The 16,989-nt window shown below is 42.3% G+C and overlaps 1 protein-coding gene across 2 annotated transcripts in view; it reads left to right on the forward strand.

Annotated features, from left to right (window-relative positions):
- Nucleotides 1–8,204: 8,204 nt before the first annotated feature.
- slc2a4rg (SLC2A4 regulator) overlaps nt 8,205–16,989 on the forward strand; it is a 90,726-nt gene continuing 81,941 nt past the window's right edge. For both annotated transcript variants that reach the window (XM_024009336.2, XM_024009337.2), the window contains exons 1-2: nt 8,205–8,779; nt 11,496–11,728. In XM_024009336.2, the coding sequence (XP_023865104.1) occupies nt 8,486–8,779; nt 11,496–11,728 (527 nt within the window). In that variant the 5' untranslated portion in view covers nt 8,205–8,485. The remainder of the gene's footprint in view (nt 8,780–11,495; nt 11,729–16,989) is intronic.

A 16,989-nucleotide genomic window follows, 5' to 3' on the forward strand; every position in this document is an offset into this window, starting at 1 on the left:
CTGTCTGTCTGTAGTGTGTGAAACTACACCATGTCTTCACTCTGTCTTCCTGTCCCTGGGCCTGTTGTTTCAACACCAAGCACCAACAACCTGTCTGTCTCCCTGCCTGTCTGACTGTAGTGTGTGAAACTACACCATGTCTTCACTCTGTCTTCCTCCTCCCTTGGCCTGCTGTTTCAACAAAGCACCAATAACCTGTCTGTCTCCCTGCCTGTCTGTCTGTAGTGTGTGAAACTACACCATGTCTTCACTGTCTTCCTCTTCCCTGGGCCTGCTGTTTCAAACACAATAACCTGTCTGTCTCCTGCCTGTCTGTCTGTGTGTGTGAAACTACACCATGTCTTCACTGTCTTCCTCCTCCCTGGGCCTGCTGTTTCAACACCAAGAACCTGTCTGTCTCCTTGCCTGTCTGTCTGTAGTGTGTGAAACTACACCATGTCTTCACTCTGTCTTCCTCTTCCCTGGGCCTGCTGTTTAAACACCAATAACCTGTTTGTCTCCTCCTGTCTGTCTGTCTGTCGTGTGTGAAACTACACCATGTCTTCACTCTGTCTTCCTCCTCCCTGGGCCTGCTGTTTCAACATAGCACAAGAACCTGTCTGTCTCCCTGCCTGTCTGTCTGTATTGTGTGAAACTCACCATGTCTTCACTGTCTTCCTCCTCCCTGGGCCTGCTGTTTCAACACCAAGAACCTGTCTGTCTCCCTGCCTGTCTGTCTGTGTGTGTTACTACACCATGTCTTCACTCTGTCTTCCTCCTCCCTGGGCCTGCTGTTTTAAACACCAAGAACCTGTCTGTCTCCCTGCCTGTCTGTCTGTAGTGTGTGAAACTACACCATGTCTTCATCTGTCTTCCTCCTCCCTGGGCCTGCTGTTTCAACAGCCCAAGAACCTGTCTTCTCCTGCCTGTCTGTCTGTAGTGTGTGTACTACCACATGTTTTCACTCTGTCTTCCTCCTCCCTGGCCTGCTGTTTCAACAACACAAGAACCTGTCTGTCTCCCTGCTGTCTGTCTGTAGTGTGTTACTACACCATGTCTTCACTCGTCTTCCTCCTCCCTGGGCCTGCTGTTTCAACACCAAGAACCTGTCTGTCTCCCTGCCTGTCTGTCTGTAGTTGTGAAACTACACCATGTCTTCACTCTGTCTTCCTCCTCCCTGGGCTGCTGTTTCACATCCAAGAACTGTCTGTCTCCCTGCCTGTCTGTCTGTAGTGTGTGAAACTACACCATGTCTTCACTCTGTCTTCCTCTCCCTGGGCCTGTTGTTTCAACATAGCACAAAGAACCTGTCTGTCTCCCTGCCTGTCTGTCTGTAGTGTGTGAAACTACACCATGTCTTCACTCTGTCTTCCTCCTCCCTGGGCCTGCTGTTTCACATTCAAGAACCTGTCTGTCTCCCTGCCTGTCTGTCTGTAGTGTGTGAAACTACACAACGTCTTGCAGGAACTTGCACAATGTAATTACAATACATTATTTCGATACATTATTTAGACACGTTGTCTTTATTGCTTGTAATTGATATAACTCAACATCTATGTATGAAGTATTTTTACATAAATTGTTATGGCTGTATTGTTTTAAAAACCCAATAATGTTGTGGGTCCATCAGACCCGTGAACATTGGGTGAATAACATAAACATGAAGACAAGGGTTAAGATTTATAAAGCCTGTACGTTTATCCAAAAACCTTACTAAACACCCATTCTTTTCCTCATAGGCGTTGGCCAACGAGCCGTTGCGGAATTCGACACCATTACTACTGCTCTCTGTAGAACTCGCCAGCTTGTAATCGTAAAAAACAGAAATGAGTTACCTCTGGTTCGTTCAGTCCGATTTTTGGGGATAAACGCCGAAAATAAAGTCTGAGATTAACAAAGGTTTAGGAAATCTTAGACGTTTTGTCCTGTGACATAATATCAGTCAGTCAACAGGACCTTTATAAATTATGAAGCCTTTATGTGCTTGTTTTGATTAAATAAATGCTTCGAAATTCACAAAAACGTATATTAGTTGATGTAGGTTTTCTCATAGAACAAAACATTAAACCTGTGTTTACCACAGACCTTATTTTTGGTGTTTATCTGTGTTTATCCAACTTCCCCATAGGCTTTGGCCAACGAGCCATAACAACGTTATGGTGCGTTTTCCACTGCAGGACCGTGCCGTGCCGTGAATATCTGGTATATTCAGCCTCGTTTGATATCTGGTACTGACCTCGCACCAAGTAGGTGGGTGGGATTACAAATGGCCGTACTCAATGATTGGTCTAGTCTCTCACAGTGATGTCACAGTGTCGCGTCTGTTATGAACACTCATGCGCGAGTCACTGTTGCCATTTTTAGAAGAGAAGGTAAATCTGACTACGAATGGTACAGCTACAGTAATGAATAACGCTAAAGCTGAAAACAAATAATGGAAGCTGTAAATTGGTCAGTTGGAGATGTCCAAACACGTTTGAGCATCTGGGCAGACTCCAGCATCCAGAGACAATTGGGTTCTTCCACCAGGAATGAAAAGGTCTTCCAAAACATATTGGATATACGTTATCTGAAATGGAAACCATTGGTCAGTAAAACACTGCAGCGAAAAAAGTTAAGAAACTTCAACAAGAATATAAAAAGATAAAAGGCCACAATAACAAAAGTGGATCAGACAGCGATATTTGAAGCCGTGATGACGACGAGCAGCAAGGACCAGCGCGGAAATACATTGTTTTTAGTCAAAGTACTATCTAGCTAGCTAGCTACCAAAGATCTTCAGCGTAACTAGCTGTAGCGTGTGAGAGTGAGAACTGTGAAGAGACCCCTGGTGGAATGTCTTGTGGGGTATGTACACAACAACTTTTTCAATATGACTTGATAATTAACCATCCATTATACCTAGGAGTTTAGCGTCCTCAACATGCTTAATGGTCACACCCTTTATGTACAACTCCAGTTGAGGTTTAGGTCTTAGAGAATGTTTTACAATGCTTTTAGTTTTAGATGTGTTTAAGACCGGTTTATTATTAATCACCCATTCAAAGCTGGCTGTAGATCCTTCTTTAGAATTTCAGTGAGCTCACTGGCTTTGGGTGCATGCTGGCATGCAGAGTGTGGAATCGTCTGCATACATAGTCATTCTACCTTTGTGTAAGGTACCAGTGGCAAATAATTTGTAAAAATAGAGACAAGTAACAGCCCAAGGCAACTGCCCTGAGGGACACCGCACTGTACATATCTGACGTTAGAGAAGCTTCAATTGAAGAACACTGTCTGGGTTATATTGGATAAACTCTCCAACCATGTGATTGATATCAGGTGATGTAAAGCCATAGCAAGTGTGTTTTTTGAATGACAATAATTTGATCAATAACATCAAAGGCTGCACTGAAATCTAACAATACAGCAACAACTATCATGTTTTTATCCATTTATTTTAACCAATCATCAGTCATCTGAGTCAGTGCAGTACAAGTTGAGTGGCCTTCTTTAACTGTGTAACGATCCTCTTCGTCTGATGAAGAGTAGTCAAGATCGGCCCAAAATGCAGCGTGGTAAGTGTCCATGTTAATATTTATTTTAACTCAGAACACTAAGACAAAATAACAAAAATAGACCAACACGAAACAGTTCTGTCTGTAGCAGACACAGAGACAGAAAACAACTACCCACAAACACAGGTGGGAACAGGCTACCTAAGTATGGTCTCAATCAGAGACAACGATAGACAGCTGCRTCTGATTAGGAACCATACCAGGCCAAACACATAGAAAAGGACAACATAGAACAAAACATAGAATGCCCACCCCAACTCACGCCCTGACCAAACCAAAATAGAGACATAAAAAGGATCTCTAAGGTCAGGGCGTGACAAACTGCATGCTGAAAGTCAGTAGTTAATTTGTTCTCTGAAAAATAGCATCGTATTTGGTCAAACACAATCCTCTCCATCAGTTTACAAAGAACATGCAGCAAACTAATTGGGCATCTGTTAGAGCCAGCAAAGGGTGCTTTACTATTTTTAGGCAATGTAATTACATTAGCTTTACATTAGCTTTCTTCCACGCCCGTGGACACACACACTTAAGCTTTGATTAAAGATAATAGGGGTGGCAGTACAGTTTACTACCATTGTCAATAGTTTCCCATCAAGTTTGTCTATACCTGATAGCTTGTCATTATTGATGTATAACAACAAAAAATGCAACCTCTTCCACACTAACTTGACCAAATTCAAAACAGCAATCCTCGTCTTTCATTATTAGATATTTTATAGAAAAACCTGATGGTTCACTGTTCAATGTTGTAATTTCACTTCTGGGTTTTCCCACTTTAATAGTGAAATAGTCATTGAAATGATTGCCAATACTGAAAGGTTTTGTTATAAATGACCCATCAACGTTAATGAACAATGGAGATGAATTGGGATTTATGCCCATGATATCATTTAAGGTACACCAAAGTATTTTTCCATTGTGTTTTATGTAATTTATCTTTGTTTGGTAATATAGTCACAACATTTCTCTATTTACAGGCGGAAGTTTGCCAACTCTTTTGCATAATTTATTTTAACCATACAATTTTTCAATTCATCATTAATCCAGGGGGATTTAACAGTTCTCACAGTTAGTTTCTTAACAGTACATGTACATAAGTATATGTAATTATTTCTGCCTATATATTTTCCCAGGGAAGGGAAAACACACTGCGAGCATAACCAGTGAATACCTGAATTTCAGGAGGGAGAGCGAGGCCTCATACCTGGAGACACTTGAGGCCCAGCATAAGGATCAGTACTTTAATCAGCTGTGAGAAGATGAGGCAGCAGCCAGTGCAGCAGACAGGGCATCCAGGGTGGCTGAGATGGCCCAGATCGCCTTGTTTAACAACAGCTTCATAGCGGTCTGTATTTCGACAGTTTGTCCAAGCCATAAAAGGACGCCAGACACCAACAGCAGTCATGTCACTAGACTAAACTGGCTTATGTAAAATACTTGTTTTTATTCACTTAAATGTGCAGTACACCAAACGCATTGTGAATGTGGCTTTCAATAACTGTTAATTGAATTTAGCCTACTGTTAAACAATAAAAAAGAATGTACATTTAACAGATTTTGGAACAATACACTTCTTAAACATGCTTAGGTAAAAATACAAAACTTATAAGAACATACACTACGTGCCACGCCCTGATCTGTTTCACCTGTCTTTGTGATTGTCTCCACCCACCTCCAGGTGTCACCTGTTTTCCCCATCAGTCCCCGGTGTATTTATCCCTGTGTTTCCTGTCTCTCTGTGCCAGTTCCTCTTGTTTTTCCAAGTCAACCAACATTTTTCCTAGATCCTATTTTTCCCGGCCTTTGTTTTCTCCTAGCCCTCCTGGTTTTTGATTCTTGTCTGTCCTGACGCCGAACCCGCCTGCCTGACCACTCTGCCTGTTCTGACCTCGAACCTGCCTATCCCCTTGTACTGTTTGGACTCAGACCTGATCATTGAACCCCTGCCTGTCCTGACCTCGAGCCTGCCTATCACCTGGTACTGTTTGGACTCTGACCTGGTTTATGAACTCTCACCTGCCGCCGATCTGCCTTTTTCCTACCTCTTTTGGTATAATAAATATCGGAGCTCAACCATATGCCTCCTGTGTCTGCATTTGGGTCTCGCCTTGTGCCCTTATACTACTGTTCAAAAGTTTTTTTGTCTATTAAAATAACATCAAATTGATCAGAAATACAGTGTGGACATTGTTAATGTTGTAAATTACTATTGTAGCTGGAAACGGCAGATTTTTTTTATGGAATATCTACATAGGCGTACAGAGGCCCATTATCAGCAACCATCACTCCTGTGTTCCAATGGCACGTTGTGTTAGCTAATCCAAGTTTATCATTTTAAAAGGCTAATTAATCATTAGAAATCCCTTTTACAATTATGTTAGCACAGCTGAACACTGTTGTCCTGATTAAAGAAGCAATAAAACTGGCCTTAGACTAGTTGAGTATCTGGAGCATCATCATTTGTGGGTTCGATTACAGGCTCAAAATGGCCAGAAACAAAGAACTTTCTTCTGAAATTCATCAGTCTATTCTTGTTCTGAAAAATGAAGGCTATTCTATGTGAGAAATTGCCAAGAAACTGAAGATCTCGTACAACGCTGTGTACTACTCCCTTCACAGAACAGGCTCTAACTAAGAGGAGTGGGAGGCCCCGGTGCACAACTGAGCAAGAGGACAAGTACATTAGAGTGTCTAGTTTGATAAACAGACGTCTCACAAATCCTCAACTGGCAGCTTCATTAATAAATAGTACCCGCAAAACACCAGTCTCAACATCAACAGTGAAGAGATGACTCCGGGATGCTGGCCTTATAGGCAGAGTTCCTCTGTTCAGTGTCTGTGTTATTTTGCCCATCTAATTATTTTCTGATCAATTTGATGTTATTTTAATGGACAAAAACATTTGCTTTTCTTTCAAAAACAAGGACATTTCTAAGTGACCCCAAACTTTTGAACGGTAGTGTATATCTAATGGTAAGTATAGGGAGTATAGTAGTACTTTAATCCCCAAGGGTAAAATCATGTCAAGGCCAGTATAGTAATCAAAAAAGGGAGAGAAACACTGAGCTAAGGAACTAGCCTTGGCCTGTCATGCTACACGACTGCTTGTCGAACATCTCATTCCAAAATCATCGGCATTAATATGGCGTTTGTCCCCCCTTTGCGTCTATACCAGCCTCCACTCTTCTGGGAAGGCTGCGGTTCGATGGGGTTGAGGTCAGGGCTCTGTGCAGGCCAGTCAAATTCTTCCACACCGATCTCGACAAACCATTTATGTATGCACCTCACTTTGTGCACAGTGGCATTGTCATGCTGAAACAGGAAAGGGCCTTCCCCAAACTGTTGCCATGGAGTTGGAAGCACAGCATCGTCTAGAATGTTATTGTATGTTGTAGCGTTAAGATTCCCTTTCACTGGAACTAAGGGGCCTAGCCCGAACCATGAAAACAGCCCCAGACCATTAAACTCAGTAAAATACTACATGAGTAAAAGTACATAAGTATTTGCTTTTAAAAATACTTAAGTGTCAAAAGTAAATGCAATTGCAAAAATATACTTAAGTTTTAAAAGTAAAACTATAAAATATTTCAAATTGCTTATATTAACCAAACTGCACAAATCTTTTTGGTTTTTGTTTATTTACGGACAGCCAGGGGCACACTCCAACACTCAGAAATAATTAGCAAATGAAGCATTTGTGTTTAGTGAGTCCTCCAAATGCTGTCTCTTATACACATCTAGATGTGTATAAGAGACAGGTTGTGGAGTAAAACGAAAAGTTGTCAAAAATATAAATAGTAAAGTAAAGTACAGATACCCCAAAAAACGACTTAAGTAGTACTTTAAAGTATTTTTTACTTAAGTACTTTACACCACTTTTTGTGACTAGAGCGAGTACAGCTACGACCGGAAGTGACTTTTGGTAGCAGGTTAAGAGAGCACCACCATTTTCTGATTTTCTGACAATTTACTATCTTGGTTGAAAGCAGTGTGCAACATTGTAAATTGGTGGTGGAAAATTGTGTATTATTAAGACAGTACACATATTTTTCCTTTTTTGGGGGGGGGGGGGGGGGGGGGGGGGGGGGGGGCGACTCGCCATTAAAGCTGGTTAAGGAGGAAAAGGATGCTTTTGCAGCCTGCATGGAGGATGCTTTATGTACGAGCTGTCCATATATTACCGGGAATGCACATCAATCCTAGATTGTGCAGATTTAGCACCAACTATCAGCTAAGACAGAACCACTTAGAAGTTAAATGATGTTGAAAAGGCTTCTTTTACCCACTGAGCGAAAAATATACTTGAGTTACATTGTTTTTTTTCTGGGGGTGGATTCTCCCTTTAATGTAAACCCAGCCACTTAGGCTACGGAAACACTGATAAAATGGCATAGGCTTATTTTTGTTATTATCCGGTGATAAAACGAGTGATTAATTCCGCGCTTTGGGCTATTCTTTGAAGTTGTGAATAGGCTGATACACTTGATCTCCACAGACATAAGGCTACTGTTTCGACTTCAACCAAGTCTAGGCCTTGTTGTTTTCATTTCTCCCTTTTCCAACGGCCGGCCGGCATAGGGCAAACTGGAGCGACACACCCCCACAATCTTCGCTGAAAAGAAGTGACACGGTCCAAACTAGCCAATGGGCTGCAGGCTTCCGACGGCTGCGTGCCGAAGTGGAGTGTTTATGTATTCTGAGGACCAGTATGAGTGAACTGAAGGCGGTGCCCTGTGATTCTCACCAGGCTGCACCAGTGGTCTGGACATGCAGGGGAGTGGAGGCGTGGCATTTTGTTTGACTAAATAACTAAACAATCTTTAACTATACGGTAGAACAGCGGTAACAGACGGAGATCGATTCCAGACAATCCCGATAAATGTATTTTATTACAGATATTTGCACTCAAATCTATAGAAAGCGGGTCATCTTTCTCTAGTCCAACGATGAATTCTAAACGTCTGCTTGACATGTCTGCTGTTGGAATACGGGTCGGGGGCGCTTCGAAACAAGCCGGTATTGATCAGCATGCAGAGGGTTCCAAGGGACGCAAAATTACTGTCGCCGCCACTGCGGACAGCCGTGTCATTCTGGCGTGCAAGAATGGTCCCGCAGCAGGAGCAGTTTTCTACAAATTCGTGTTGGATGATGGATCTTTAAGAGAATGTACAGGACAGGACACCGTCCTCAATGTGAATGACCTGTCATCAGGGAGAGAACAATACCACCTCTTGAATAAAGTAGGTTGTATTACACGGTCTAAACCATTGCATGCCGGACGTAATATTTTTGGGTCTAACAGTGAGTTGGTTAGTTATTCATTTCCACCCTATTAAATGATTCACATTAAGTTACATTGTTGCCGAAAAGCCTACTTTTGCAATCACCCGTAATACAGAACCAGTCCGCTCATACTTTTCTGTAGCCTCTTCGCTCCGGAAGACCTGTAGCCCATACATTGTGCGCCCAATAAGGTTACAGGTCTCCCGGAGCGAAGAGGCTAACTTTGCTGACGACGTGAACCGGTTATGTTTTCAAGTGACAAATATAGGTCAGGCATGCGACTAACCCAAGTTAGTTAGATTATTAATTACAACTAGTAGGCTATATATGACGAATTTTAATTTGTTAAGATGGCGGCCCATTGCATGTTCAAAGTTTAAAAGTCCAGATCAGTCAAAATCATGTTTTCATGAAATTGGGTCATATGGATGAAACCATATCAAAGTAGGACTACCGAAGTATGAACATATCTGTTGCTTCTACATTCATAAAGTTTGATCATAAATGTACAGGTCCCCTCCACCCATGTCAAACACTTATTCAGGAGGCAGGATTATTAAAAAGCCACATTTGGTAATGTTTTATTCTCTTACCTAATTCAAAATAAATTCGGCCTTTTAGCCAACAAACCAGAAGGTGTGTTTGCAGAGGGGCGTGGTTTACATAGCTAGCTAGTCTACTGGTGCCAAAAATTGACTTCAGCACGTCAACAAATATAATAAGAGCTTTCACCTACTCGTCTAAGACACTTAACCACTTTCCTCTGTGTCTGGTGTTCGCTAGTAACAGGCTAACACGGTCGTCAGCCAGCATGTAACAAAAGCGGGGGAAGGATTGCCCAAAACCGCTACACAGTTGTCATATCATTACACCGAGACATGCCAAATGGAACATTCATAGAAACGTTTTGATATTGTTGATATGCATGCTATATGAATGCTGTCTCTTTCAATGACAGACTGACTGGGGTAAAATCTATGATCCCTTTTTTGATGTCACTTGTTAAATCCACGTCAGTCAGTGTAGGTGAAGGGGAGAAAAGGGTTAAACTAATATTTGTAAGCCCTGAGGCAATTGAGACATGGATTGTGTGTGTGTGCCATTCAGAAGGTGAATGGGCAAGAGAAAATATTTAAGTGCCTTTTGAAAGGAGTTTGGTAGTAGGTGCCAGACACACTGGTTTGTGTCAAGAATTGCAACACACCTGGGTTTTTCATGCTCAACAGTTTCCCATGTGAATCAAGAATGGTCCACCACCCAAAGGACATCCAGCCAACTTGACCCAACTGTGGGAAGCATTGGTGTCAACATGGGCCAGCATCCCTGTGGAATGCTTTCGACACCTTGAACATGAGGTGATTACAGCAGATAAATGGCATGACAATGGGCCTCAGGATCCTGTCACGGTATTTCTGTGCATTCAAATGACCAGCGATTAAAATTTAATTATGTTCATTATCTGTAGCTTATGCCTGCCCATACCATAACCCCACCGCCACCACCGCCCACCGCCACATTGTTCACAACGTTGACATCAGCAAACTGGTCACTCACACGACTCCATACACGTGGTCTGCGGTTGTGAGGCCGGTTGGACGTACTGCAAATTTCTCTAAAATGACGTTGGAGGTGGTTTATGGTAGAGAAATTAACATTAAATTATCTGGCAACAACTCTGGTGGACATCCCTGCAGTTACTTGTGACATCTATGGCATTGTGTTGTGTGACAAAACTGCACATTTTAGAGTGGCCTTTTATTGTCCCCAGCTCAAGGTGCACCTGTGTAATGATCATGCTGTTTAAGGTGGATGAATTATCTTGGCAAATGAGAAGTGCTCACTAACAGGGATGTAAATAAATGTGTGCACAAAGTTTGAGAGAAGTAAAATTTTTGTGCATATGGAACATTTCTGGGATCTTTTATTTCAGCTCATGAAACATGGGACCAACATGTTTAGTCTGTCTTTTCAGACTTCCTGGTAGTTTCACATTAGAGAGATATTAATTATTCACTTTTTTTCCCTCCCATTTTTATCACGATACATTTGATGGGTTATGGTTTAGTCACACTAGAGGCTACTTTACATGGAAATCCCCCAGTAATGGAAAGCGCCCACTAGTGGTTAAAAGGTTTTTGGCAATCCAAAGATACGGTACTGTACTAGAGCACACATTACACCGGTTTTAAAGTCTCTGCACTGGCTGCCTTTGAATTTTAGAATTCATTTAAAATAAATCCATGATTGTGCACACCAATACATGTCAGACATGCTTTTAAGTTATGTACCCAGTAGGTCCCTCAGGTCCTCTGGCACTGGCCTTTTAACTATCCCAAAGCCTAGGACCAAGAGGCATGGAGAGGCTGCCTTTAGTTACTATGCCCCCAGCCTCTGGAATATCCTGCTAGAGAACCTGAGGGGGGCCAAAACTGTGAACATATTTAAAGAAGATCTTAAAACACACCTTTTTGACTGCTTTTTAGTCGTTCAGATTCAGTGACACAGCTTCTATATTTCCTTACACACAAAATCTCCAGCACATGTCCCATTCCTAACAATCTAGCCAAAGACATGTGTTAAACGGTGCCTAAAACGATCATGCAGATAGTATCAGTTCTGAGACCTCAACATTTAGATCCTTTCTCTGTGTGTGTATTGTTCTTCATCCTTCAGGCAGGTTGTGGCGGGGAGGCAGATGAAAGAAACAGTGGTCTGACTGGGATCCTTACTAACGGCAGTCCCACACACTGCCTGATCCGGAAAGGGCAGAAGGCGGACAGACACATGCACTCGGAGGCGAGGACCCCGCTGGTGCCCAGCGGTTGCCAGGCAACAAATGGACAGCAAGTTCCACCTGAGGAGAGATACCCTCATCCCTCCTCCCAAATACCTGTCCCCCGACGCAGGTAGGGACCACATGGCTAATAAKAGTTATTACCTAGTAAGGCATGGATAACGTTATGGTTATTACCTGTAGCATGGTTGCTGCCTCTATACCATTCCAGGTCTGGATGATACAGTCATTGAATGGGGCATAGAATTTCAGAAAGTTAAAATAGCTCTAAGAATTGGCATAGAATTTCAAAAAGTGAAAACAGAATTGGGTGTTTTCACCTCAAATCCCAAAACAGTCCTGAATAAACTGGAGTTTAAATGGAATTGACTCTAACCTTGTAGTGGTTCAAGCTCTCCTATGGTTTCGGGTATAAATGTTGTGGGGGAGGCTTGGTCAGATGACCGCTGTTGGATTCTTAGAATGCTTTTCAGTGTTCCAGAATACTTCTGGAATGTTCTCAAGACTTTAGAAAATACCTCAGAGTGTCAACGTTCTATAATAAGGCCAAGATTGCCCAATCATGTGAGTGAAAATGGGATGTATGACGGTCATGATGCTGTTGACTGATAAACCTAAACCGAAACGGCTCTTACTGTAATAGTGCACCACTAGCCAATGAACCAATTGCTAGATTAGTCAATGCACAAGATGTCAATGGCTTCTGTCACTGCCTTGCACACCATGGCCAACCACACAAATGTACATTTTTTTTACCTTAACATTGAGATTCAAGTATCTCACACATTTAACGCTGCAGAAGAATACCTGTGTTCCACATTGTTGAGCGTGTGATCTTTCACACTAGATGACATTGTGTTGAAGCATCTGTCATGGGATTGGACATGCAATGCTGTGGAATTATCGACCCCCCCCTAAGATCCCCATCCCCTTCTAATCTGAAAAATCATTATTATGCCCAGGCGAGATTGACTCCTGCGACTTAATCCATGTCTCATATTCAGATGAAAGTGTTCCCGCTTTCCCTTTTTCTTTCTATAATCTCTCTGTGTCTATCCAGACTCGGTATCATTAAGCGTGTGTCTGTGTTTGTTTATATGTTATTCTGTCAGTGGTTTGTACTGTTGTGTGTGTGTGTGTGACTCAGTGGCTAGCAGAGCGAGAGAAGCTCAAGGCTGTTTTCCCTGTGAATCACATACACACGCACACACACACACACACACACACACACACACGCGCGCGTGCGCACTGGTGTGTTGTGCAGGACACTCTCTCTGATAGGGATCGACTGAAGCACAAACACAGCGGTCCAGACACAGGCAGCAGTCAGAGGGAGAGCTGTGTCTGTCCAGGGACATGGCCAGCCAGCCCTCTAATAGATAACACTGTTACATAACAGACAGGAGGTCTGGGAAAGGCTGCAGGCAGACGCTAGTTAAGCCTTTTTATTCACTATTTTTTACAACCATTGATAGGTTGGAACAACTGTCTCTGTTTGAGGGGGGGAACTCTGTGTCTGTGTGAGGGGGGGAACTCTGTGTCRGTGTCTCTGTGTGAGGGGGGGACTTTGTGTGTCTGTGTGTGAGGGGGAAACTCTGTGTCTGTGTGTGCGAGGGGGAGGAGTTGCAATGTGGTTATACATTAACAAAGTTCCCTGCGGTAGTAGAAAGTTGCAATGTGGTTATACATTAACAAAGTTTCCCTGCGGTAGTAGAGACATGCAATGGGTTATACATTAACAAAGTTCCCTGCGGTAGTAGAGACATGCAATGTGGTAACATTAACAAAGTTCCCTGCGGTAGTGAGAGAGTTGCAATATGTGGTTATACATTAACAAAGTTCCCTGCGGTAGTAGAGAGTTCAATGTGGTTATACATAACAAAGTTCCCTGCGGTAGTAGAGAGTTGCAATGTGGTTATACATTAACAAAGTTCCCTGCGGTAGTAGAGAGTTGCAATGTGGTTATACATTAACAAAGTTCCCTGCGGTAGTAGAGGACATGCAATGTGGTTATACATTAACAAAGTTCCCTGCGGTAGTAGAGAGTTGCAATGTGGTTATACATTAACAAAGTCCCTGCGGTAGTAGAGAGTGCAATGTGTTATACATTAACAAAGTTCCCTGCGGTAGTAGAGAGTTGCAATGTGGTTATACATTAACAAAGTTCCTGCGGTAGTAGAGAGTTGCAATGTGGTTATACATTAACAAAGTTCCCTGCGGGTAGTAGAGAGTTGCAATGTGGTTATAACATTAACAAAGTTCCTGCGGTAGTAGAGAGTTGCAATGTGGTTATACATTAACAAAGTTCCCTCGGTAGTAGAGAGTTGCAATGTAGTTATACATTAACAAATTCCTGCCCGGTAGTAGAGAGTTGCAATGTGGTTATACATTAACAAAGTTCCCTGCGGTAGTAGAGAGTTGCAATGTGGTTATACATTAACAAAATTCCCTGCGGTAGTAGAGAGTTGCAATGAGGTCTTGATGAAATCCAATATGGTGGATCAATGGAGAACGATGACCTGATGAGTGTGTTGTTGGTTTAAAATCACTGTTCTCTTATATCAGGATCATGTGAAGTTCATGTGCAGGAAATCATGTGTGATGAAAGTGTCCTCCCGGGGAGCATGCAGCAAGATTGAGCATGCTTGCTTTCCAAAGTACTGACAGTTGCTGTGTGTGCGTTTTCTGTGTGTGTATCACTGGGTGAGTAAGTATGTGGGTGAGAAATGAATTTGAGTGTGTGTGTGTGCGCGCAGCACGCATGTGTTTGCGAGAGCCAGCCAACACAACAGCTGCCATGCTCACCTTTCACCTCTGACTTGAAATGACTTTTCTCCCTCAGTCTGAGTGGATGACTCCCTTACTATTCTACTCTATCCTTCAGCATATTAAACACGCTGGCCAGGGCTGCTAACAGAGTTTGAATAACGTCACGTTACATAGGCCTAATGATTCGGTCATATTTGTCGAGGCCCTTGTGGCTACATTAAGCGTGTAGATTATCTCCTCGTCTCACCCTGCTCACATCCAAATGGGGGTCTGCTCTATGTAGCATGGGCCACTTTCTCTTAGCAGGAGCATAAGGAGCAGTTACAGTCAAATCGATTCTATAATTCCATCCTGTATCTGCAATAAGAAGGAATTGGATATTGGTTGTTTGTATGGCTGTGTTCATTCCGCGATGGAACGGTTCAAGTAAGCACAGACAAGAAATAGTGGTTCACCCCACTAGTGTCCGTCTGTCCCACAGTTTTAATGTTACAGTCTGTTGTATAGTTTTATGGTCTGACTATAGACAGTTTCTTGTTGGAAGCTACTTCTTCACAGTGTAATCGAGCGTTTGCCTTGTTTCACCTCTCAGCTGTCACACTTGTGTGTGTCTGGTGTGTGTTTGTTTCCACATTCACACCCTAGCCAGGCACTCTTTTTAAGAGGCAGTGTTTTGTAAAGTTGGGCAATGTGTTCAGTTCAGGGCTTTATCACTGTGTTACTGTTTGTCCTGCAGACAAGCCCAGACAAGCTTCTCTGCACCTAAAAGAGGAGGGACTTGGGTTGGGGCAGCTTTTTTGGTAGCCTGAGTACCAGCCTCTTTGGCTAATCCACTCCCTGTACTTCATGTCATGTGACTAAGAGACTGGCCTTTCCGCTATCTTCAAATTCGTTATCAATAATACGTCACAATACGATGCAGAGTTCGATTTGGCAGCTTCTCTGCTAAAACCATTGACAACTGTGCTGTTTTCAAGGGATTGTTAAATGTCCAATTATTCCACATTTAGCTCTATCCTCAGAGTTCTAGAGCAAGTAACTGCATGTTTTTCGTGATCAGTAAACCTCAATTAAGCATGCATTTTCAAATATGTGAGGGTAGGCTATCCATTTGGCGTGTGAGCAAACAACATGTCATTTAGCTTGCTTCATCAGAGATGAGGCTTTTGGGAAGAGCTTGACATCGGCAAGTCCTCTTGGTGGTAAAGTTGTCAGTCGGACTACTGTCATCACTATAGATTGCAAGCAAATCAAACAATATTGGGATATAGCCATCTAGTTTATCTAGTTAGTTTGTTAACTAGCCATATTGATCTGTTATTAGCTAGCTGTCTACATCAAATTGGCTAATCAATCAATGTAGCCTAGCATGTCTGTCAGCAGCAATTGTGATTAAGCACTCTTAAAACCAATAAATAGGGATAATATTAGCTAACTTTGCTAGGTTGGCCTATGTTTGTAGAAAAAAGTGCATTAGGTCTACCTACCACTATGTTTAGCCAAGTTTCTACCGGTAGCTAGCAACGTAAACATTATCAGCTAACAGTACATCGCCAAATGCACCTTTCTGCTGCTTGACAGGCAGACCCCACAAAGGATGGGAAATGAACCGAAATCGCTCGTATTGTATTTTATATCAGTCAAATATCCAATTAATGGTGGCCAATATTGAGAGATATCATGAGGCTACCCTCACGTATCCCTCACGAGGCTACCCTCAACATTCAAAAAGGCACTGGCACATCTGAGCTATCTCTGTTGCAGGTGCATGGTAACAATTGAATAACATGGGGGAGAAATGAAGGAACCAGTGTGCGGGTTTCTACTTTTTACCATCGCGCATCTGAAATGACATGATCAACTGATGTTTACTGGTCATGAAAGCATGCGGTTACTTGTTGTAGCCTGTAACTTTGATGATGAAATGTGCGCAACTGTTTTGCATGGACTGTTTGGACATTTGTAGTTCTGACTATGCTCTTCAAGAGGACATGATATTACGACCGAATAGTTAACGTTTATTTACCAATCCCTTGAAAACGACACCCAGTTGTCAATAGTTTTAGCAGACCTGCGGGTCTCCTTGCCCCCCAGCAGAAAAATCTAACGCTCTGCACCTTATTGTGACATTTTATTTATAATTACCTACATGAACATTGTATCATTAATGACCTTGAGAAAAACAGAGGATCCTGATTTGATCACCCTAACAGCTATCCTCAAATCACAATGATTATGCAAATATTGGAACTTAATTTCTCCACAGAACACGTTGGTTAGCAACCATTTTTTGTTTGTCCAGACATTATCAGTCTGTCAAAAGTTGCTAGCTCATGTCTAAATTCTCAAACTAAATACATACTGCAATTTCAACCACAGAACAGTTCGTTTTGATTTAAAAGCCTCAGGATACAACAACTTGCCTAGCTAACAGCTAAATGTTTGTTTTTGACTTTGTTATAAATTCGAATTCTATTTTCGACGCGCCACATGTTTTCCTGGAAAACAATTCATGTTATTTCCAACAACCAATGAGCAACTCTGCCGTAAATCCAGCGTTTTATTGAACGTTGAGATTACCGAAATGCCAGTCTCTTTTGACAA

The sequence above is a fragment of the Salvelinus sp. IW2-2015 genome, linkage group LG19, assembly GCF_002910315.2.
Source record: "Salvelinus sp. IW2-2015 linkage group LG19, ASM291031v2, whole genome shotgun sequence".
Taxonomy (NCBI): Eukaryota; Metazoa; Chordata; class Actinopteri; order Salmoniformes; family Salmonidae; genus Salvelinus; species Salvelinus sp. IW2-2015.